Source organism: Ichthyophthirius multifiliis (assembly GCF_000220395.1).
Source record: "Ichthyophthirius multifiliis unplaced genomic scaffold scaff_1120509250154, whole genome shotgun sequence".
Lineage (NCBI taxonomy): Eukaryota > Ciliophora > Oligohymenophorea > Hymenostomatida > Ichthyophthirius > Ichthyophthirius multifiliis.
In genome coordinates this window covers 47,679-68,981 of record NW_004087037.1, presented here as the reverse complement: position 1 = coordinate 68,981, position 21,303 = coordinate 47,679, and the positions used below count along the sequence as shown (strand labels likewise).

Below are 21,303 nucleotides of genomic sequence, written 5' to 3'. Positions count from 1 at the left end.
ACTTATAAAACTATTTTTTAATTTAATAAAGTCAGCCTTTAATTTTTTTTTTAAAAAAATAAATAAATAAATAAATATATACATACGATACGACATAAGTAATTTTTTAATTCCCGATTTTTTATATATACTTATAAATAAATAAACTTTTAAACTTTAAATAATATTAAATATATATAATCTTTATTAAATAAACACTTAAATATAAATAATTTATAAAATAAAATTTAAAAAATTTCATTTTAAATAAGATAAAATAAAAAATGTAATTGATAAAATACAATAATAAATCTAATTAAAATTCAATAGACTATATAAAATATCTTCATTAAAAATATATTTTAATCCAAAAGTACTTTTATTTTTCTTATTAATGGAATTATTATTAAAAAAAAAAAATAAAAAAAGTTTTTTTTTGATAATATACTGTTAATACCATAATATAAATATGAATGAAAAAAAAGAAAATAAAGCTATTTACAAAACTAATTAATATACATATATATAATAATTCGGTAATTAATGCATATTAATACTTTAGGTTATGGAGTTTTTTATTAATTATGGGAAAAAAAAATATATAACTTTTTAATATATATAGATATATTTTTATATATATAAATGATTATTTATTTTATGTTTTTTTTTAATTTATTAAGCTTTTTTAGATTTTCACTTTTTCTTTTTTTATATTTCTTTGTTATTTTCAGTAGTCTTAGATTAAGCTTTCTTTTTACTTTTTCCTTCTTTTTAGGCAAATGTAAATAACTAAGAACCCGCCACAGGTAATGTTAATTGACTTTTGGGTAAATCTTAAGGCTTTTATACTGAAAAATTGATAGATTTCATTTAAATTTTGAAGTTTTTTCTTGCAAAAGCTTACTTAATATTACTAGTTTCTTCCATTTAATCTTTCTTGAAGTCCTAAAAGTTAATTTTTTAATAAAAAGTTGAAAAAGGTTTATACAGAGTTTTTTTTTTTCTATAATAAATTGATAAACTATCATTTTTTCTTCTTAAAATTTCTTCTAAATCTACCTAATTTTGCTAAATTTCTGTATTTTTCAAAATATTTTCCGTTTTTAAGTTTTTAGTATTAGTCTATGAAAATTTTTAATCGTAAAGAAGATTATTATTCTCATTTTAAAAAGTAGAAGAAAAAATTAAATTTTATTTATTTTTTCTAATTCTTTAAATATTCCTTGATTTAATTTATCTTTCAAAATCAATAATTAACTCCGGGCTTCCAAAAAGATTGTCCTATAATTAAAAATCTTATAAATATTAAAATTTTAAATCAAAAACTTATTTTTAATCTTTCTTTTCCTCTTCTACTTCTACTTATTATTATATATTATTTTATATAAACTCAGTAGTTGCTTATTATTATTATTTTAAATTTATATTATCCTCATCTTTAGATATTTAAAGGGAATTTTCTCTACTCTTTATTATCTAAGATAAGCTTTATTATTATGAAACTTTTTATTTAATTTTTTATTAATAATTGTTCTTCTCTTCATTATTCATTTTTATAATTTCAACGTATTTATTCCATTCGCCCTATATATAATTATCATCTTCCTTATTTAAAATACCTTATTTGGTATATTCTTTTTTTTTAGCAAACACATTGATGTCTTAAAAACAGCTTCCTAAAGATGTTGCTTAATTTTTATAATTAATGTTTTATTCAAAAACACTTTTATTGTTTGCCCAATTATTAATAATCCCTTATATTTCCTCAACTTCTTTTTTATCTTATACGTATTTATTTCTTTATATCATCCATTCATTTTCTAATCTGATTTCCTATTAATTATTACTAGGATTATAAACTAAATATACAGACCTTTGTTCCCCTTAGGGAATTTCATTTTATTAATAACTACATATATTATTTATATCTGAAAAAAAAGCAGGTTTAGGAGGCATTAAGATGTTATTAATATTGTTATTGTTATTGATATTATTGTTATCATTGTTAATGTAATTATTATTATTATTATTATTATTATTATTATCATTATTATTGTTATTAATATTATTTATTTATATTGCTTTAAATTATGAAAAATTTGTTTAATTCCATGTTTATCTAAAAAAATCTCCATAATTAGTTAAAGGTCGAATATTAGTACTTTAAGTAAAAGGTCTTGATTATATTCCAATACCAACTGTATTTGGACGTGTACTATTAGATATTAATGTCATTTCCTTAGTTGTAAAATCTTTAATTCTATCCTTAGCTGGTTCTATATTTTAATATTTAGACCTGTTTTTATTCTCATAATCTTCTGTTTCTTATTAATATTATCTTTATAATGTTGTTAGATTCGGGTTTTAGTTTAAATTCGTGTTTTAAACAGAAGTTTTAGGTCTTTATGTTTTCTTTTCTTTAATTTTTTTAAAAAAAATTCGTATTTTTTCCATATACCAATCATAAGTTTACTTTAAATATAAAAGTTAAATTTTCCTATCTTTAGTGAGTACAATTTCCCTTAAATTCTATTACAAATTTTTGGTTAAATTATACCTAAATTGAGGATTTTTTATAACTATTTTTCCATCTTAGAAATTATGGAAATCTTCATTCCATTTTTTTAATTCCTAAACTAAAGATATATACATGTGGTTTTCATATAAAAATATTGAATCTAGATTTTTTATATCTACGTGGTTTATTTCTTTTGATATTAATTAAGTTTTATATATATCGTTTTCACTTTCAGAAAGCATTTTTATTAATATTTGATTATATTTTTTTTATTATATAAGTTATTTTTTTATTAATATTTATTTTTATTTTTTAGTTTATTTTTTAAAAAATTAATAAATAATGTTTTTAAATAGTCGAAATTTAGATTTATTTACAAAAGACTTTTCTTTTTAAGTATAAAAATTGTTTAAATTCAGAATAAAAATTATTTAAATTCAGAATAAACTTAATATGAAATATTAATACTATTTAATTTAAAATAAAAAAAATATAAATAAATTTAATATATATATATTATTTTTTTCCATAGAAAAAAACTACAATATACATACATACATATATATATTTTAATTTTTTTTTTTTTTTTTTTTTTGAATATTAGGTCTATTTAATATATGTTAATATATAAATAAATATATATATATAATATAACTCTTTTATTAAAAAATAACTGAAAATAAACAATTCTTTTTTTTTTAATTAAAAAAAAGCATAATTGTATTCTTTCTTAAATTCATAAATTATACTTTTATTTGATAAAATCTTTTTTATTTTTAACCAACTTATTAATAATAATATCATCCAAGTTATTTATTTATTAATTAATTTATCTAAAAAACTTAAAAAATAATAAAAATTAAAATAAATAAAATACTTTTTATATTGTTTAAACTTCAAATTATTATTAACCAATTTTATATCATCAAAGATACCTTATATTTTTTATTTACTTATATTAATTATTGATTTATTTTCTTAATATAAGCTTTAACTTTTCTTTTTTTATATATATTAATTTAAATATTCTTATTATTATTTGACATTATCCCTAACAATATTTTAATATACATCTTTATTACTTAAAAAATATTATTTTGTTTAAATTTATTATCTATTTAATTATTTAAATCTATAATTTTCTAAAGCTTTTTAAGCCATTTATTTAATCAAATATTTCCCATCATTCATATTTTAATAAAACACAAATTATTTTATTGAACTTTCAGGCCATAAATCTGTTACAAAACTATTTTTTTTTTAAATTAATTTTTTTATTTTATTTTTTTACAAAGAGCCAGCTTATTTTTTTTATTTTTATATTTAATTTAAAATAGGTTATAATTAAGGACATTCCTCTTTTTCCAAAGATTTAAAAGCAAAAAGTGAAAAAGTCTTTTTTCTCTAAGAAATTATATTCAATAATTTCTCAAATTATTATAACTTTTGTTTATTTTTTTTTCGAAATTTAACTTAAATTATTCTTTAGAAATTTAAGATGTAGGACTACAAAAAATTGCACTTTTAAATAATTTATTATTTTATTCTTTTGGAATTTATATTTTTTTAATTAGTTTTCAATTTTATGTAATGTTTATATTATTATTAGTTTTTTATTGAGATATTTTATTTTAAATCAAATAATCTTATTATAATTTTAAATGAGGAATGATTTATTTTTACATATTTTTATAATTTAATTCAAACTAAATATATTATTTTAAATTATTTTATTTGTTTGATAATAAATTTATTTTATTTTTTTTTCAAAAAAAACAAAAACAAAAATAAAAATAAACAAACAATAAATGAAAATTTTTATACATTTAAAAAAATAAAATAAATAAACTTAAAATTATTATAAATAATTTATTAGTATAATTTTAAAATTAAAGTAAGTAATAAAAAATAAAAAGTAATGAAAAAAAAAAAATTGTAAAAAAACATAATAAATATTTTATTTTTTTATATGAAAAAAACAACAATTAAAAAATTTGTTTTTTTTTTAGTTTTACTCAATCAAACTAATTTTTTTATTTTTTTTTTTTTAAATTTAAAAATTATATAATAAAATTATTAATTTATCTTACCATTTTTAATTAATTACTATATTTTTATATTAGAAACATAGACTTATTCGAATAAAATCTTATATTATTTAATAATAACAATAATATAATATAAATAAAATTAAATTAGATAATAATATATTTTTAAATAATAATAATAATAATAATAATAATATATATATATATATATATATATATATTTATATATAAATATATTTATTTTGATTTTTTTTTTTTTTTTTTTTTTTTTATAAAAAAAAAAAAAATCCTTACTTTTTTTTCAAAAAAAAAAAAAAAAGAAAAAATAAAAAGCCTAAAAAAATAAAATACTCTAATAATAAAAAAACAAATTATATCATTAAAAAAATGAATGTTTTAATGCTTCCTGACAAGAAATTCTTTATTTAGGATCTATAATTAGGCATTTTTTTACCAAATCCTTTAACAAATAATGTTCTGGTTTAATAATTTATTCAACTGTAATTAATTCCCTAACCCTTTCAATACTTTTTCGACTCGACGCATTCTTTGGCCAATCAAAATGTGTTCTATATTTTGAAAAATACTCGTCACTAACATTAAAATTTTAGCTAAAATGATCATGTTCTGCTCTATTCCCCATCCACTTTGGTATATGCCCACTAATTTTTTCTATCATGGCCAAATGCTCATAATTTTCATGCGTTGGAAACAATAATTCTCCTGAATAAAGTTCCATAATAATACACCCAATAGACCACACATCACTAATTTCATTCCATCTCATACATCCTAAAATAACTTCCGGAGCCCTATATTATCTAGTATTTATAATATCTGAATGATGTTCATTTTCAAATGTTGCCCCTCCGAAATCAATAATTTTAATTCTATCATTCACAGGTTCGTAATAGCATTGAGTTTTTGCCTAACTTTTATTTAAAGAACTTCCAAAATTATTATTATTATTATAATTATTGTTATTTTCTTACGATTAATAAGAAGTAGAAGGCGAAGATGTTTTTCCACATTTAATTTCACTTTTTTTTAATTCAGAGGATACTAAAAGTATATTCTCAGGCTTCAAATCAGTATGAGTAAGTTTCAATAAATGCAAAAATCCAATACTTTCTAAAATCTATTTAAAAAAGCTCTTTACATATTAAATTTTATATGGCACATAATTATTCTTTTTCAACAAATCAAATAAAGAAAGTCCTAATTTTTCAAAGCACATACAAAAATTCTCCTAGTGTTTAAACGTATTATATAATCTAACTATCCTATATTAATCTTCTGGATCCATCTTATTTATTTTCATAATTATATCACCTTCAGTTTATGCAGCTTCCACATATCTATCTACTGCTCGAATCACTTTCAAGGCGATAGTTTTATTGTTATTATGACTATCTACCACTTCAAATACTCTACCAAATGTACCATCGGATAAATGCTTTATTAATATATATCGACCATTATCGAATGTTTCACCTTTCTTATATTTGTAATGACCGGCGTCTTTTGAACGGTTTTTAGAATCGCTTTGGGCAGAATTATTTGACGAATTACTACTACTATTGCTACTACTTGAGCGACTATGACTGGCTTTTTTTTTTTTTTTTTTTTGATTTTTTTTTGATTTTTTTTTTTTTTACTATAACTTGATTTTTTTGATTTTATTTAGTGATTAGTACTGTATTTTGTATGGTTATTATATTTATCAAAATGACTTATTATATATTATAATAAAAAATAAAAAAATTATTATTTATTTAATATAATTAATTTTTTTTTATTCTAAATAATGACTTTGATTAGATAAAAATAAATAAATAAAATATTTTATATACATATTTTTTTTTTATAAAATTTAAAAAATATATGTAGTCGTATTATATTTATTTTTTTAATATATTGCCAATTATTAATATATATATATATATATATATATATATATATATATTACTTATTTCTTTCTATACTATCTCTTATATATTTTCTATCATGATTATGATGGTTATCATTTCTATAACGATAATTTTAATCCCTATTATAGTACCTATCATTATCATATTATCTATTATAATTATTTTTATAATATTTATATTCTCTTGAATCATATTTTTTATTAAAATTGTGCTTATCTTCATTATAATAATTATATGAATATCGCCTATAGCTTAATTAATTTTAAGGATAATATTTTATAAAATGAAAATGCTAATTTTTATATCGATCGTCAATTGTTCGGCTATTATTTTCATATTTTGTACCTTAATTATAATAGTCATAATTTTTTTTTTTTTAAACTGGTGCATATTATCTTCTATTATTATCATTATAATCTATTTTTTTATATTTAAATAAATGTATAATTTGTTTTTTCTTATTTATTTACTTTTATAATCATAATTTTAATCATAATATTTTTTATGACTTCTAGATCGGCTTCTGTAATATTTTTAGTAGTAATATCTTTAACTCATATTACTTTTTTTAATATATTTTTTAATTTTTTTTTTTTTTTATAACTATATATTATATTATTTTATTTCTTTTTTCTTAATTAAGTTAATTTATATAAAAAATGAAATTAAGGATTAAAAAAATAACTATATAAAAATAATTATATATGTATTTTCATTTAATAAAAAAAAAATTATATATTTTAATATAATAAATATATTTTATTGTCTCAATTTTTTTTATATTTTATGAATTTTTGTCTTTATTTAACATAAATGATTTTAAATTATGTATTATAAAAAAATATTCTGTTTGTATTTTTTTTTTATATAGGTTTAAATTCTTTTTTAAATATAAAAAAAATTGTATTTGAAATTTATTTATATACAATTTGTCCCCAAATGCACAAAATTTAAAAATATATTTTATTTTCTAAAATATTAGTTAATTTTTATTTTTTATTTAAAAATTTTAATATTTAATTATGTAAAAAAATAATTAAATATTTTATTCTTTTTTTTAAAAAAAATAAATATTTAAATAGAAAAAAATAAAATATATATTTTTTATTTTATTTAAGTTTACATATTTAATTAATTATACATGTATATATATTAATATTTTTTTTATATTAATTTATTTAAACAATAAAAATTAAAATAAAATTAAAATATAAAAAGAGCTAAAATAATACAAATATAAAAAATAAATAATAAAATATATATATAATATATTAAAAAATTAATTTAATATTATAAAATATATTAATTATAAAATAGCAAATAAATATGTCTGACTAAGAAGTTTAATTATACGTATCTGCAATAGCAAACCCAATAGCACCTCCTAAACTTGAAAAGAAAATATTAAAATTAACCAAGAAATGTAACTAAAAATTATAAAAAATGCTATAAAAAAATAAATAAAAATAAATAAAAAAAAGCCGTATCTAACAAAAACATAAAAAGAGGAGTAAAAGAAGTAGTAAAGGCAATAAGAAAAGGATCTACAGGGTAAATAATTAAAAAAAATATAAATATTAAATTTTATATTAAATTTAAAAAATAATAAAACAAATAAAGAGTATGTATTATGGCAGCAGATATATCCCCACCTGATGTTTTAAGTCATATTCCTTTAATTTGTGAAGGAAAAGATATTCCATATGTTTTTGTAAAATCCAGAATGGAATTAGGATAAGCAGCTTAAACCAAAAAGCCAACATCAATTGTTCTTTTAATCGCACCTTAAAATAATGATAAGTTACTTAAAAACATAATTCAATACATGCAAAAGTTAAATCTATAAATCCCTATTTTTGATAATAATACATATTAATATAAATTATATTAATTGAGTGTATTTTTATTGTATTTAACAGTTTTTTTTTTTTTATAATTTTTTAATTTTTTTTTTTTTTTTTTTGTAACAAAAAATAAATATTAAATGAAAAAAATAATTAAGTATTGAATTGTTTTTATAAGTTTAAAATTTTAAATAAATTTTATAATATTCTAAATTAAATTTATATAATTAAAATTATATTAGTTATTATTTATATAATACTATAGAATGTTTTTTTCTATTAAACTTGTAAATATTAATATAGTTGCTTATATTTTAAGTTTATTGAAAAAAAATCAAAATTATTATTAATTATTAAAAACTAACTTTTGATTGTTATAGTAATAGGATTCTTCTTTAAAATTATTAAATTAAAACTAAGAACTATTATCATCATATTAATTTAAATTTGCTTCACTTTATTATATTTTTTAAATTTATAATTAGTTTTAAAGTAATTATTATTACTATTACAACTATTATTATTATATTTATTATTATAAAATTTATTAATTATATATTTATTAATTATTATATTCTTATTTTTCTTTGTTTAAATGCCTTAGCCTTGTTTATGGATATTTTCTATACTTTATTATTATAATTTTTAATATAAAAACTAATAAATATTAGTTTAAAAAAACCTTATCAATATATTAATAAAATTTTGCTAATTATAAAGGATTCAAGAAATTAAAATTAATATCTAAAATTTCTTATCTTTTTTTAATTTATTATTGAAATTATACAATATTTTCAAGCAGGCTTTTTTATTTAAAAAAAATAAATGACATATACATATATATAAAAATAAAGAAATAAATATAGTTGGCTATTTACTTTTTAATATTTAATCTACTTTACATTAATTATTTTTCAATTTAATTAAATTTATTCAATTCAATTTCTGTTTAGATTTAAGTCATATCTTTAAATTTTTAGGCATATGTTATAGACATTTCATTTTCTTTATAATAAAAGGATATTTTTTATAAAAAAATATAATAACCTTATCTATTAGATTAATAACAAAAAATCAAATAAATCAAATAATCAGATAAAACAAAATTAAGTATTAAATTAAAGTGAATATTTATAGCTTTTTTTCTAAAAATCCCTTAACTTCCAATATTTAACTTTTTATTTTTTTAAAAAAATAAAATATTTATTTATAAGTTTATACTCTTATAGAGTCTTAAACATATTAAAGTAATTCAATATCAGTATTATCTTATTAAATTATATTTTTTATTTTTTAAAGATTATAATTTCTATCCTAAACAAAGGGTTTAATCTAATTTATAACTTAAGAATTAATAATTAAAAAATAAATATATAAAATATTAATTTTATATAAAAAAAAATTAAAAAAAATTAATATATATTAATAATAATACATAATCCTAAACTTCAAATATCGAGCAAAGTTATTTTTAATTAAAATCAATTTTTTTAATTTATTATTAAATTTAATCAGTTAAATCAATAGTCTTTATATTATTTTTAATATTATATAAAGACAAAAAAAAAAAAACCTTTTTTTCTAATAATTCAATATATATTTTTTTTCTTTATCTCGATCTTTTTGAAGCATCTCCGTTTTTGGAATATTTCAATTATTTTTGTTATATATTACAAAAAGAACTGACTGATTTTTTTTTATTATATATTTTTTTTTTACTAATTTATTTATCTCTTGTTTTTAATAAATTCATATTAAAAAAAAAATTATATATATAAATTATATTTATTTTACAATTAAGGAATTTCATATTTATATATATTAAGAAAATTCTAAATTTTTTTAATGTAAACATTTTTTACATTATTTTATATATGTCTTTTGTCAATTTATTTATTACTATTTTATTATTGGATATTATTTATATTATTTGTTGGTGAATAGTCATTTAGAGAAAGCTTTTATGCTGAATCTATAGAAATTTTCTTATATGATTATTTCTATATCTATTCTATAGTTAATTCTTCCTCTTTAGAAGATTTATTTTAAGATTATATTATTTTTTATAGGTTTAAAGGGTTTGATTTAATAATTTATATTATTTGTTATTATTATTGCCTTTTAAATTCTAAATCATTCATAAAATTATCCTATATAATATTAAGACTATTTTATTTTTATTAATACTACCCAATTACATTATTCAATTAAAAAAAATTTTAATTAAATTAAAATTATTATTAGTTCGTTTCTGGGAAAATATTCTCATATTAAATATTTTATAAATATTAAAAATCCTCAAATTTTATACATTCGTTAGATTGATTATTCTATTATAAAACTAAATTCATTTAAAAAGGGTCTTCATAATAATTTATATTGTTTATATTATTATTATTATATTAGTTCATATTTATATATTTATATATTTAATTGTTTTTTTTTTTTTTAAATTTTTTTTTTTTTTTTTTTAATTAAAAAAAAGTTAAAATATATAATTTTATTATATCACTTCTTATGTAAATAAATTAAAAAAAACAATTTATAAAAAGATCTAATATATAAATTATGTATAAATAATAATTTCTATAAATATTCTTATTATAATATAAAAATTAATAATTATTTTTTACTATTATATAATAAGTAAATATATATACATATACTGAGTCTAACATTGAATATAAATATTTTTTTTTTTTTTTTTATAAAAAAATAATCATAAAAATAAAATAATTTTATAATAAAAAAAAGTGAATATAATTTTTTTTTAAAAAAAAAAATAACAAAACATAAATAAAAAATATTATTTTATTTTATATTTTTTATTTTTTTTTTATTTTTTTCATAAAAAATCTTGAAATAAATCACTCATAGATCCAAACGTGGTTAGCAGGTTACCAATTTTAGAGTTCTTCTTACTTAAACCAGAGTTAAATTTCGTGATTAGCACTATCAACAGAGTCAGATCCGTGGCAAATATTTCTTCCGAGATCAATACAGTAATCTCCTCTAATGGATCCAGGAAAAGATGTCAAAGGATTGGTTTATCCGAGCATTTATCTTCCCATTTTGACAGCTTCTTTTCCTTCCCAGACCATAGCAACAACGGGTCCTGATAACATATAGGAAATCAAAGAAGGGAAAAAGGGCTTTTATTTAAGTTCAGCATAGTGTGCTTAGAGGAGTTCTTTGCTGGGTTAGAGGAATTTCATTGCAACCAATTTATAGCCTCTTTATTCAAATCTTTAAAGGATTTATCCTACTAAACCTCTTTATACACCATCAGGTTTAATCATAATAAAAGTTCTTTCGTTATTTGCGGACATATCTTCTTTTGTTTGTTTTTTATTTTTTTTTGTTTTTAAAATTTGTTATTTTAATTATAATTATTTATTTATTTTTATATAAAATGTATGAGTATATAAGTATTTTTTTCATTTTGTTCTTTATATTTTATTTTATAAAATATATTTATATTAATTATATCTTTATTTTTAATGTATAAATTTATATTTCTTCTTTTTTTTATATAAATGATTTAAAAAAAAAATTATATAATTTTTTAATAAACAAAAAGAAATATTTTCACTTTAAATTTTATTATTATGAGTTTGTTCAATATTATTAATACTTAAGTTTAAAAATAATAGCAATACACATTTTTAATAATATTAAATGATAATTTTATAAATTTCAAAATGATATTTTTATAATATAACTACCTTATAATGATTTATTTTAATTACATAAATATAGTAATATAATTCTATTCTTAAAAATTATATTTAAATAATGATTATATATATTTATATAATTAAATATATATATATATATATATTTAAATATTTTTTTATTTAAATGTAGTTTTTATAATTTTTATATTTATGTTTTCTTTTTTCAAATATATTTATTTATCTTATATTAATCAAAATTATATAATTTTTACATAAAAAAATAAATAAAGATTTTTTTATTTAATTTTTATAATTTTTTTTATTTTATTATAAATATTTATTAACTTCTTTTTTTAAAAAAAAAATAATTAAAATATTATAAAATAAAATGGATAAAATTGATAAAAAAAAGTCAATGAAATAGCCAAAAAAAATGTCAAATAAAGAGGTGTTTAATAATAAAAATATAATTCTATATATTTTATTTAAACTAACAAAAAAATTATATTAAAAAATTTTTTTTGTTTTAAATACAAAAAGATATATAGAATATTAGCATTTGAATTTAGATAAAATGATTAAGTAGGATTAAAAATTTCAATAATTTCTGAAATGGTTAGTAGTTTATTTTATCCAAATGATAAAACAGGCGAATCAAAAAATTAATTCAAGGAATTAATTGAAAAGGCATTTAAATAATATTCAAGAGGCAAAGACTAAATAACAGAAGAATATTTTTGCTAAGCCATGGTTTTTTTTTTCTTTTTAAAAAAAATAAATAAAAATAAATAAATAAAAATAATGTAAAAAAATTATTAAATGTAAAAATAATATAAATAAGGATTCAGTAGAATAATATATAAATGAAGATACAACAGAAAGGTTCCTTTAAAAAATATTTAGAAGACATTCAAAAGTCGATAAAAATTATCTAAATAAAGAGGGTTAATATATTAAATATAAATAGTTTAATTTATAACTTTTTATAAATAGAATTTAGAATCTTAATGTAAAACTATAAAGATGAAAACATTAGTGAAAAAGATATACAAGAAATATATGAAAGAATGTGTAATGGAGATAAAAACGGAATTTCATTTCAAAACTTTAAAAAATTCTCAATATGAAATAAATAATATATATATATATATATATATACATATATTTATAAATAATAATATTTTTATTTTATTTTAAGAAAATTTTTTTATTTATTTAATTTTAAATTAATTTTTATCTAAATTATTATTATTTAAATAGATTAATAAATATTTAAATAAAAATATAATAAATGCATATTATTTATTTATATTAAAAAAACATCTATAATACATATTATATCTATTAGAAAAAAAAATAAAAAATATTATTAATTTTATATAAAATAAATATATTAATAATTTAATATATTTTTATAAAAAATCTTATCAAAATAATTTTATATATAATATTTTAATAATATTTATGGAAAGATTTAATGAAATAAAAATTATTTATTGATATTATTAATAAAAAAAAAATCTATTCTAATAATTATATTAAAAAAAATTATGTATAGAATTATTCTGTTTAATTTAAACAAAATAAAATATCTATTAAATATTTTTATTTAAGAATAATTTAAATAAGAGTTCAAATAAAAATACTTTTAAGTTTAAATAAAAAATAGACATATTATAAAATTTATATTAAATACTAAATAAAAATGATAAGTAAATTATATTATTTAAAAACGGATAAAAATAGTGTAAAAAAAACAAAAATAAAATAAATATAGTTATTATGTAAATTTTTATTATAAAAGTCATATATATATATATATATATTTATTATTTTTTTTTATAAAATTATATAAATTCAATTACTTTATATATTATTCTAATTATTTTAAGTTTCACTTAACTTTTATTATATTTTTTAATTATCTTATTCTAAATAAATGTAATATAAAATAGAAATTGTTATAACTATAATAAATACATTAGTATAGTTTTATATATTATCTTTTAATTATTTAATTTTCTATTCTTCAATTTAAATTAATTAAGAATAACAATCTTCAATAAATTCTTATTCTTAATTTTCTCTTAACTTCATAATCGGTAATTGTAGCTAATCAAATTTATTATTTTTTAAATATTCAATATCATATTAACTTTAATGTTCTTTTAAAATATTTATTTTTCTTAACAAATTTTTATCTATTGTTTATCGTTTTATATATTTTTATAAAGTTCGACACCTATTTTGATTATTACTTCAACAATTTGAGCTTGACTTTTTTTATTTTAATTTAAATTAGATTATAATTATTAATATTAAGAAGTAGAAGAAGATGATAAATAATTTTTTTATTTTCATTTTTTTATTTTCCCTCGTTTTCGTCTAAATTCATATCTTTTTTTAACAAATCTTTTTCTTTTTGGTTAAAACCGAAATCCTAATTTTTAAAAGTTTCACTTTTTATAATATTATGATTTATATCTACTTTATCTACATTTATATTCTATTCCTTTAATTATTATATCATATTTATTTATTCCTTTTCTGATAATCCAAAGTCTTAATAACTAAATGACATTGAATTTTTGTTTTTTTATTGCGATATTTCTTATTCTTTTAGCTCCATATATTTTTTATAAAAATCATCGGATATACTTTATTGTGCAAATAAGTCTTTTTGTTCTTTTTCTGATAAACCAAAGTTTTAGTCTAAAAATGTGTTTTTTTATTCTTAACTAGAGAATTAGTATAAGCTTTTATTTTTTTAAATAATGAATTTTTTTAGATTATTTGAAATTTTTTTAAGGTTTTTAAAATTTTAAACATTTTTTTGATATTTTCCTTTTATTAATAATAAAAAAACGAGTTATTTTATATATTTTTTTTTGAAATAGATTTATATTTATTATGATTTTTTTTTCATTTTATTAAAAATATGATATATGATGGAATATAATAATTAATTTAATTTTAATAATTTCATATATATATTATGATTAAATACATTATAATATATATATTAAATATCTTACTTTTTATTACATTTATATAATAATTTAAATAATGATAATTATATTTATTCGTAATTAATGAATTAATAGATATTTAATATTAATTAAAAAATAATAATAAAATATATTTTTTTCGGTAATTATGTAATTATAAAAATTTTTAAAAAAAAAAAAAACTATCTGAACCTAACCTATTTAAAAATATTAAAATCTCAAAAAAAAAAAAAAAAAAAAAAAGTTAATATAAAAGAATTTTCTATTTATAGAAAAAGTTTTTTTTTTCACTAAATAAAATTATTTTTTAATTATATATTCTTTAAATCCTTTAAATATTATTTATCATCTCGTAAACAAAAAGACAGTTTAGTAAATAAATTAAGAAATATTGTATATTTAATAAAATCAATTTTTTAATATTTAGATATATTTCTTTTTGTAAGTAATAATAAACTATTTATATCTTTCAATCCATAGAGCAAAATAATATATATAATATGAAAATTATAATATATTAATAAGAACAATAATATTTATTCTAGATAACCCTAAAAAGTCTAGTATAATGATCGTGTTATTTATTTAGTATAATAAACAAACATATGGTACTCTAAAAAAAAAAGGCAATATTTAAAAACTTATAAGAATGAAAAACTCAAAGGAAACTAAAGCCCTCTGATAATAATACTCTTATGAAAATTTCACAATAATAAAAGCCTTGAGACGAGTTTGATTTCAGCAATATCAACAAAATACTAGTATTTTATAGCCGGGAAATATAATTTAAATAATTTATTGTCTATTATAATTTATTTTAAGCTATGTATTTACAATATATAGTATAGTATCTTTGTATTTTTTATATTTATTATTTTGTATTTATTTAATTTTGCTCAGGAAAAAAATATTATAATGATAATTAATATATTTATATGAATTAAAAAATTGTTAAAAATATCTTCTACTAATAATAACATAAAAATAAATATAAGGTATAAGAAATGAAGTTCATAATAAAAAAAATTAGGAAAATGTAATTGTTAATTTCTAAAAATTATAATAAACCTAAACAAAATTATAGAAAATAATACAAAATTAAAAAATAATAATTATAAAAAATATAAATGCTTTGACAAAAACACTATATAAAAACATAATATACATATATAAATTTAAATAAAAAATACAATTAATACATAAAAAATAATTTAAATTAAAAATATAATTAAATATAACTTATAAAGTATAAAAAAAAGGATTTAAACATAATTATTATATAAATATTATAGAAAAAATAGACGAAATTATATTTATTATAAGCAATATTTTTGATATTAAAATATATAAAAAAATTAATTGTATATAAAATATTAAATTATTTATATTTCAAAAAAAAAAAAATATATATATATATATAAATATATATATATATATATATATATATATATATATATATATATATATATATTTATAATATCTTTTTTTTCATAAAAAAAAATCATATATTATTCCAATTTTTTTATTTACTTTTATCAATATCTAATCCTTCCTAATTAGTTTATTTTTATTATTAATCTAATAGATATTCTTTAATTTTAGATTTTATTAATAAGTCAAATTCCAATGTTCCTTTTCTTCTCATATCAGTAGGAACATGATTCGGATTTTTATAAAATTCCCTAAAATTTCTTAATTCTAAAGAAACTAATTTCTAAATACCTTCCATAAAATATGGAGTTAGATCAATTTCAAAATCTCCTAAAAATTTTTCCTTTCTATAATAAAATAAAAATGTTTAAAAATTATTTTATAATAAAAAAAAAATACTCATTTTTAGTTTAATACAAAGCAATATACATAATTTTGGATTTTCTTAAATCTTTCAAATAAAAAAACTCATTTATGACTGATTTCGCAAAATCATCATATAATTCAGGAGTAGTTCTTCTACTTTACCTAATTCCGGCTTTAATTTCCAAAAAATACTTCTCATATTCACTATTTTAAGGTAAAAATTAACAAACTAAATATCTTTTACAGTCATTAATAAATGTACTCTTTAATTCATTAATTCATCGTCATCAGAATCAAAACCATCATCAATTACATTTTCTATTAGTTTTTTTTCTTTTATCTTTCATATTCGATTTCTTTTTTTCTTTTAAAACATGAAATCTTAAGATTTTGTCACCAAAAGATTTATTTTTCTAATATTCATCGTTTTATTTTTTAACGGATATAACTGGAGGTAATTTAGATATTCGATTTGCTAAATTCAAATTATCTATAAGTATTCTTTTATCTTCTTTTTTTTTAAAATTTGACTGGTTCCAATTATTTAACTACCTTATTTTAATTTATATGATGTACTTATATTTACTTAAGATCTAGATATATTATTATTATTAATATCAATATTATTAGAAACATAGTTTATTGTTTTGCCATTATTTGATAATGAACTACGATTTTTAACTCGGATACTTTCAATACTACTATTAAGTTAATTTGTATTATTATTGTTGTTAGTATTATTATTATTGTTATTTGTATTATTATTATTGTTATTTGTATTATTATTATTTGTATTATTATTATTATTATTATTATTATTATAATTATTATTATTATTATTACTATTATTATTATTGTTTAATTTTTTATTATTATTATTGTCATTATTTATAGTTTAAGAATTTTTTACATTATCTTATTTATTATTTTTATTTATATTATTTTTAACGCTTTAAGATTATTGATTTTCTATAATTTATATTATATTATTACTTTTGATATTTTAATTATTAGTATTATTTATATCCATTATTTTTTTAATAATGCTTAATCACTTACTTATTATTTTCTTAGCTTTTCTTAAATTTAGAATTTTTGTGCTTTCTCATGACTAGCTTTGCTGATTCTTATTCTGTTTGGATTTGTTTTATTTACTTTTTTAATTCGGTAGGATTATTTTTTATTTCTTCTAGTCTTTTTTGATGACTTTTAAATTCACGCTATTAATTTCTTTCTAAGTAAATTCTTTTTAAAATAAATCTATCAGCTTTCATTTTTAAAATATTTTATTTTTATTTTTTATGTATATATATATAAATTTTATTTTCAACAATTTATTATATTTTTAATTTTTCTTTTATGGACTGTTTTATTTTTTATTTATTATATAAATATATTAATAAATAATTATAATATAAATAGGTATAATAATTTATTTTGTTTGATATATATTTATTTATGAATAAATTTAATGATATTAAAATAATATTATATATAAATATTTATATATTTATATATTTATATATTTATATATTTATTTATATATATTTTTTAATATTTTATTATTTATTAATTAAAATTTTCATATTAAAATTTATAAATAAAATTTTAAATTTATCATTAATCTTAATGAAATTTTATCTATAAAATTAATTAATTCATTATTCTTATAAAATCCTAAAATTTTTTATGTAAAACAAATACTTTACTAAAAAAAATTTAAATAAATTTAAATTAATTTATAAATTAAAACTTAACTAATATATACATTTAAATTTTTAATTTTTTTATATTTTTTATTTGTGTTTTTTTTTAAAAAAAGAATATTTATTAAAAAGAATATATAAATTCTATATATATAAAATATACACATTTATATATATTTTTTATAATTATTATTTTATAAAAAAGTAAAAAATGAATATTAAAAAAAATTAAAAAATAAATAAACAATATAAATATATATATATATATATATTTATATAATCGACTTTAATTGTGTTTATTATTATTTTTTATATTTTTCAAATAAACTATTAATTTATTTTTTTCAAACATCTTAAGAAGCTTATCCAGTTTCTGACTTTTTAGTTTTTGAAGGTAATAACATTGGGTTAATGTTTGGTAAAACACCACCATCAGCAATAGTAGTATTTGACATTAATTTATTCAATTCTTCATCATTTCTAATAGCTAATAAAATGTGTCTTGGGACAACTCTACTTTTTTTGTTATCTTTGGCAGCATTTCCGGCTAATTCAAGTACTTCAGCAGCTAAATATTCTAATACTGCGGCCATATATACAGGGGCTCCACTTCCTACTCTTTAGGCATATCTTCCTTATTTTAAGAATCTTGAAAGTCTTCCTACAGGGAATTAAAGACCAGCTCTGTTAGATCTTGATACTTATTTAGAAGATGCAGTTTTTCCTTTGGCTTTTCCACCTTTTCCGGCTGTGTTCATTTTATTTTTGGTTTTTGTTTTTTTTTATTATTTTATTTTATTTAATATTTATTATATATTTATATAGCTTGCTTTATTATATTTTATTATTAATAAAAAATATATTTATCCGATCTTTTTATTAATTATCCAATTAAATATTTTTTATTTATTAAATTTGGATATTAAATAGATATATTAAATAATATTTATATATATTTAAATTAATTAATTATTTTAAATTTATTTTTTAGCTCCAAAAATTTGATCTTTATTGATTTTTTTTTATAATATTATAAATGGCAATTTATTATATATATAAAAAAGGTAAAATATTATTAAAATAAATATATTTATTTTCTAATAATTTTCTTTTTAAAATATATATAATAATATATATTATATTTAATATTTAAATAATATTTATTTATATATACATATAAATATATATATATAAGTAATTTAATAATTCTTATATTTAAAAATAATATTAATTTTATTTTACTCTAATTTTCTTAACTATTTAAAAAAATAATATTATTTTTTATTTAATTTTATTTTCTAAAATAATTAAAATATGTTATTATTTCTACTTTATTTTAAAAATTAAAAACATAAAAATAATATTATTTAAAAAATAAAAATAAATTTAAATTATATTGATAATAAACGAATATTTTTTATTTATAAGTTTTATTTATTTATAACATTAAGAAAAAATGGCATAAAATAATTAATAAATTGGATAAATTTAAGAATAAAACAAATTATAAATAAATTTTGTAAATGAAAATTAACAAAATTAAATATATCGATATAAAAGCTAAACTTATTAAATAAATTAAGAATTTATTTCTTTCAAAAAAAAACAATTTCTTTAAGATGAACAATAAAAAAAATATATTGAAAACATTTGTGAATAAGAAGATGAAAACAATTAATAAAACAATAACGATAACGATAATGATAATAATAATGATAATAATAATGATAATAATAATAAAGAAATTGAAAATGAATAATAAAAATATATATCCAATATTACTTAAATTACCAAATCAGAAAAAATATAAAAAAGAATCTAATTTTATTTATAAAACGCGAGTTTCAATTTAAAAAATAATCCAAAAATAGGAGACGTAAAAAAAATATATAGAAATATTATTTTATTTTATTTAAAAAAAAAAGCTTTGTATTTAAATAATGCAAAAACCTAATAAAAAAACAATATAAGAAATTCATTTTTTATAAAAATAAATTTCCGAATTATAATTATTCAAAGAAAACAACATTTCATTCGTTCAAAATTGTTTTAATTAATTTCTTAAACATTTTAAATATGTAAAATTATTTAAACATGATAAAGTTTTTAATTTCGGTTTTTTATTATTTTTTATATTTAAATATATATATATATATATATATATATATTTTATTTTATTTTTTCGTAATAAAAGGAGAAGAAGGAAGTGATTTTTATATAATTTTAAAAGGTTTTTTATTTCTTTTATATTTTAATTTTATTTTTTTTATATATAAAAAAATAAGGTTAAGTGTGTTGCTTGATCCCTGATAATAAATATGTAGATTAAATATTAAAAGAATAATAAAATATAGAAAATCAAAAAAAGAAATAATAATTTATGAATTAGCTAAAAAATGTTTTATCATATATTAAATAAATATATTGGTATATTTTAATATATAAAAAAATAAGTTAGATAATTTTTAATTAAATAAGCTAAGAAGAAACACGATTTTTATTTAATACTTTAATAGAACAAAATAAAAAAGATTAATAAAACAACTTAAAAATCAAAAAGCTATTATGAACTTTGCATTATAGATAAAAATTCCCCAAAAATAAATAAATAATGCAGTTATTGATAATAAAAACTTCGAAAACGACTTATAATAGTATAAAAACTTCTTTTTTTTTCATTAATATTTATTTTTAAAGTATAATATTTATAGTATAAAAGAAAAATTAGATATTAATTTAATAAAAAAGAAATATTATTAATATAATATAAATTATATTTATAATTAAGGAGATAC

At 15.0% G+C, this 21,303-nt stretch overlaps 3 protein-coding genes across 3 annotated transcripts, besides 57 other annotated features; all 3 read right to left on the bottom strand. All coding sequences in view use genetic code 6, as the record gives it.

Moving 5' to 3' along the window:
• Nucleotides 1-166: 166 nt before the first annotated feature.
• Nucleotides 167-225: a microsatellite.
• Nucleotides 226-246: 21 nt separating this feature from the next.
• Nucleotides 247-297: a microsatellite.
• Nucleotides 298-1,942: 1,645 nt separating this feature from the next.
• Nucleotides 1,943-2,049: a microsatellite.
• Nucleotides 1,961-2,041: a microsatellite.
• Nucleotides 2,050-2,738: 689 nt separating the features above from the next.
• Nucleotides 2,739-2,812: a microsatellite.
• Nucleotides 2,762-2,804: a microsatellite.
• An 83-nt stretch (nucleotides 2,813-2,895) lies between the features above and the next one.
• Nucleotides 2,896-2,944: a microsatellite.
• Nucleotides 2,945-4,382: 1,438 nt separating this feature from the next.
• Nucleotides 4,383-4,424: a microsatellite.
• Nucleotides 4,394-4,430: a microsatellite.
• Nucleotides 4,431-4,713: 283 nt separating this feature from the next.
• Nucleotides 4,714-4,741: a microsatellite.
• Nucleotides 4,739-4,782: a microsatellite.
• A 9-nt stretch (nucleotides 4,783-4,791) lies between these two features.
• Nucleotides 4,792-4,816: a microsatellite.
• A 105-nt stretch (nucleotides 4,817-4,921) lies between these two features.
• IMG5_051550 (hypothetical protein) lies at nucleotides 4,922-7,034 on the bottom strand (the record flags this gene model as incomplete). Its single annotated transcript, XM_004037415.1, has 5 exons — nucleotides 4,922-5,435; nucleotides 5,538-6,153; nucleotides 6,515-6,625; nucleotides 6,822-6,893; nucleotides 6,947-7,034. The coding sequence occupies 5 exons, from the start codon at nucleotides 7,032-7,034 to the stop codon at nucleotides 4,922-4,924; spliced, it is 1,401 nt and encodes a 466-aa protein (XP_004037463.1).
• Nucleotides 6,155-6,198: a microsatellite.
• Nucleotides 6,155-6,201: a microsatellite.
• Nucleotides 6,157-6,196: a microsatellite.
• Nucleotides 6,476-6,511: a microsatellite.
• A 427-nt stretch (nucleotides 7,035-7,461) lies between the features above and the next one.
• Nucleotides 7,462-7,593: a microsatellite.
• Nucleotides 7,464-7,593: a microsatellite.
• A 70-nt stretch (nucleotides 7,594-7,663) lies between these two features.
• Nucleotides 7,664-7,753: a microsatellite.
• Nucleotides 7,720-7,779: a microsatellite.
• Nucleotides 7,780-7,928: 149 nt separating this feature from the next.
• Nucleotides 7,929-7,953: a microsatellite.
• An 882-nt stretch (nucleotides 7,954-8,835) lies between these two features.
• Nucleotides 8,836-8,896: a microsatellite.
• Nucleotides 8,897-10,692: 1,796 nt separating this feature from the next.
• Nucleotides 10,693-10,747: a microsatellite.
• A 1-nt stretch (nucleotide 10,748) lies between these two features.
• Nucleotides 10,749-10,796: a microsatellite.
• A 327-nt stretch (nucleotides 10,797-11,123) lies between these two features.
• Nucleotides 11,124-11,163: a microsatellite.
• Nucleotides 11,125-11,166: a microsatellite.
• Nucleotides 11,142-11,166: a microsatellite.
• Nucleotides 11,167-11,707, bottom strand: IMG5_051540 (nucleoside diphosphate kinase, putative; the record flags this gene model as incomplete). Its single annotated transcript, XM_004037414.1, has 1 exon — nucleotides 11,167-11,707. A coding segment is annotated over one exon (519 nt), but the record flags the coding sequence as incomplete, so codon positions are not given.
• A 274-nt stretch (nucleotides 11,708-11,981) lies between these two features.
• Nucleotides 11,982-12,039: a microsatellite.
• Nucleotides 12,040-12,118: 79 nt separating this feature from the next.
• Nucleotides 12,119-12,164: a microsatellite.
• Nucleotides 12,121-12,161: a microsatellite.
• Nucleotides 12,123-12,171: a microsatellite.
• A 119-nt stretch (nucleotides 12,172-12,290) lies between these two features.
• Nucleotides 12,291-12,330: a microsatellite.
• Nucleotides 12,331-12,763: 433 nt separating this feature from the next.
• Nucleotides 12,764-12,799: a microsatellite.
• Nucleotides 12,773-12,837: a microsatellite.
• Nucleotides 12,838-13,132: 295 nt separating this feature from the next.
• Nucleotides 13,133-13,167: a microsatellite.
• Nucleotides 13,134-13,180: a microsatellite.
• A 37-nt stretch (nucleotides 13,181-13,217) lies between these two features.
• Nucleotides 13,218-13,255: a microsatellite.
• A 95-nt stretch (nucleotides 13,256-13,350) lies between these two features.
• Nucleotides 13,351-13,406: a microsatellite.
• Nucleotides 13,407-13,844: 438 nt separating this feature from the next.
• Nucleotides 13,845-13,887: a microsatellite.
• Nucleotides 13,888-14,342: 455 nt separating this feature from the next.
• Nucleotides 14,343-14,370: a microsatellite.
• Nucleotides 14,371-14,774: 404 nt separating this feature from the next.
• Nucleotides 14,775-14,820: a microsatellite.
• Nucleotides 14,821-16,077: 1,257 nt separating this feature from the next.
• Nucleotides 16,078-16,116: a microsatellite.
• A 46-nt stretch (nucleotides 16,117-16,162) lies between these two features.
• Nucleotides 16,163-16,242: a microsatellite.
• Nucleotides 16,173-16,240: a microsatellite.
• Nucleotides 16,181-16,239: a microsatellite.
• Nucleotides 16,243-16,339: 97 nt separating the features above from the next.
• Nucleotides 16,340-16,385: a microsatellite.
• Nucleotides 16,386-16,408: 23 nt separating this feature from the next.
• Nucleotides 16,409-16,485: a microsatellite.
• A 1,034-nt stretch (nucleotides 16,486-17,519) lies between these two features.
• Nucleotides 17,520-17,682: a microsatellite.
• Nucleotides 17,683-18,286: 604 nt separating this feature from the next.
• Nucleotides 18,287-18,352: a microsatellite.
• Nucleotides 18,288-18,350: a microsatellite.
• Nucleotides 18,292-18,372: a microsatellite.
• Nucleotides 18,301-18,372: a microsatellite.
• A 341-nt stretch (nucleotides 18,373-18,713) lies between these two features.
• IMG5_051530 (hypothetical protein) lies at nucleotides 18,714-19,315 on the bottom strand. The gene has a single exon (XM_004037413.1). The coding sequence runs from the start codon at nucleotides 19,264-19,266 to the stop codon at nucleotides 18,853-18,855; it is 414 nt and encodes a 137-aa protein (XP_004037461.1). The 5' UTR covers nucleotides 19,267-19,315; the 3' UTR covers nucleotides 18,714-18,852.
• Nucleotides 19,316-19,625: 310 nt separating this feature from the next.
• Nucleotides 19,626-19,701: a microsatellite.
• Nucleotides 19,702-20,193: 492 nt separating this feature from the next.
• Nucleotides 20,194-20,246: a microsatellite.
• Nucleotides 20,206-20,246: a microsatellite.
• Nucleotides 20,206-20,248: a microsatellite.
• A 400-nt stretch (nucleotides 20,249-20,648) lies between these two features.
• Nucleotides 20,649-20,676: a microsatellite.
• Nucleotides 20,677-21,303: the final 627 nt, after the last annotated feature.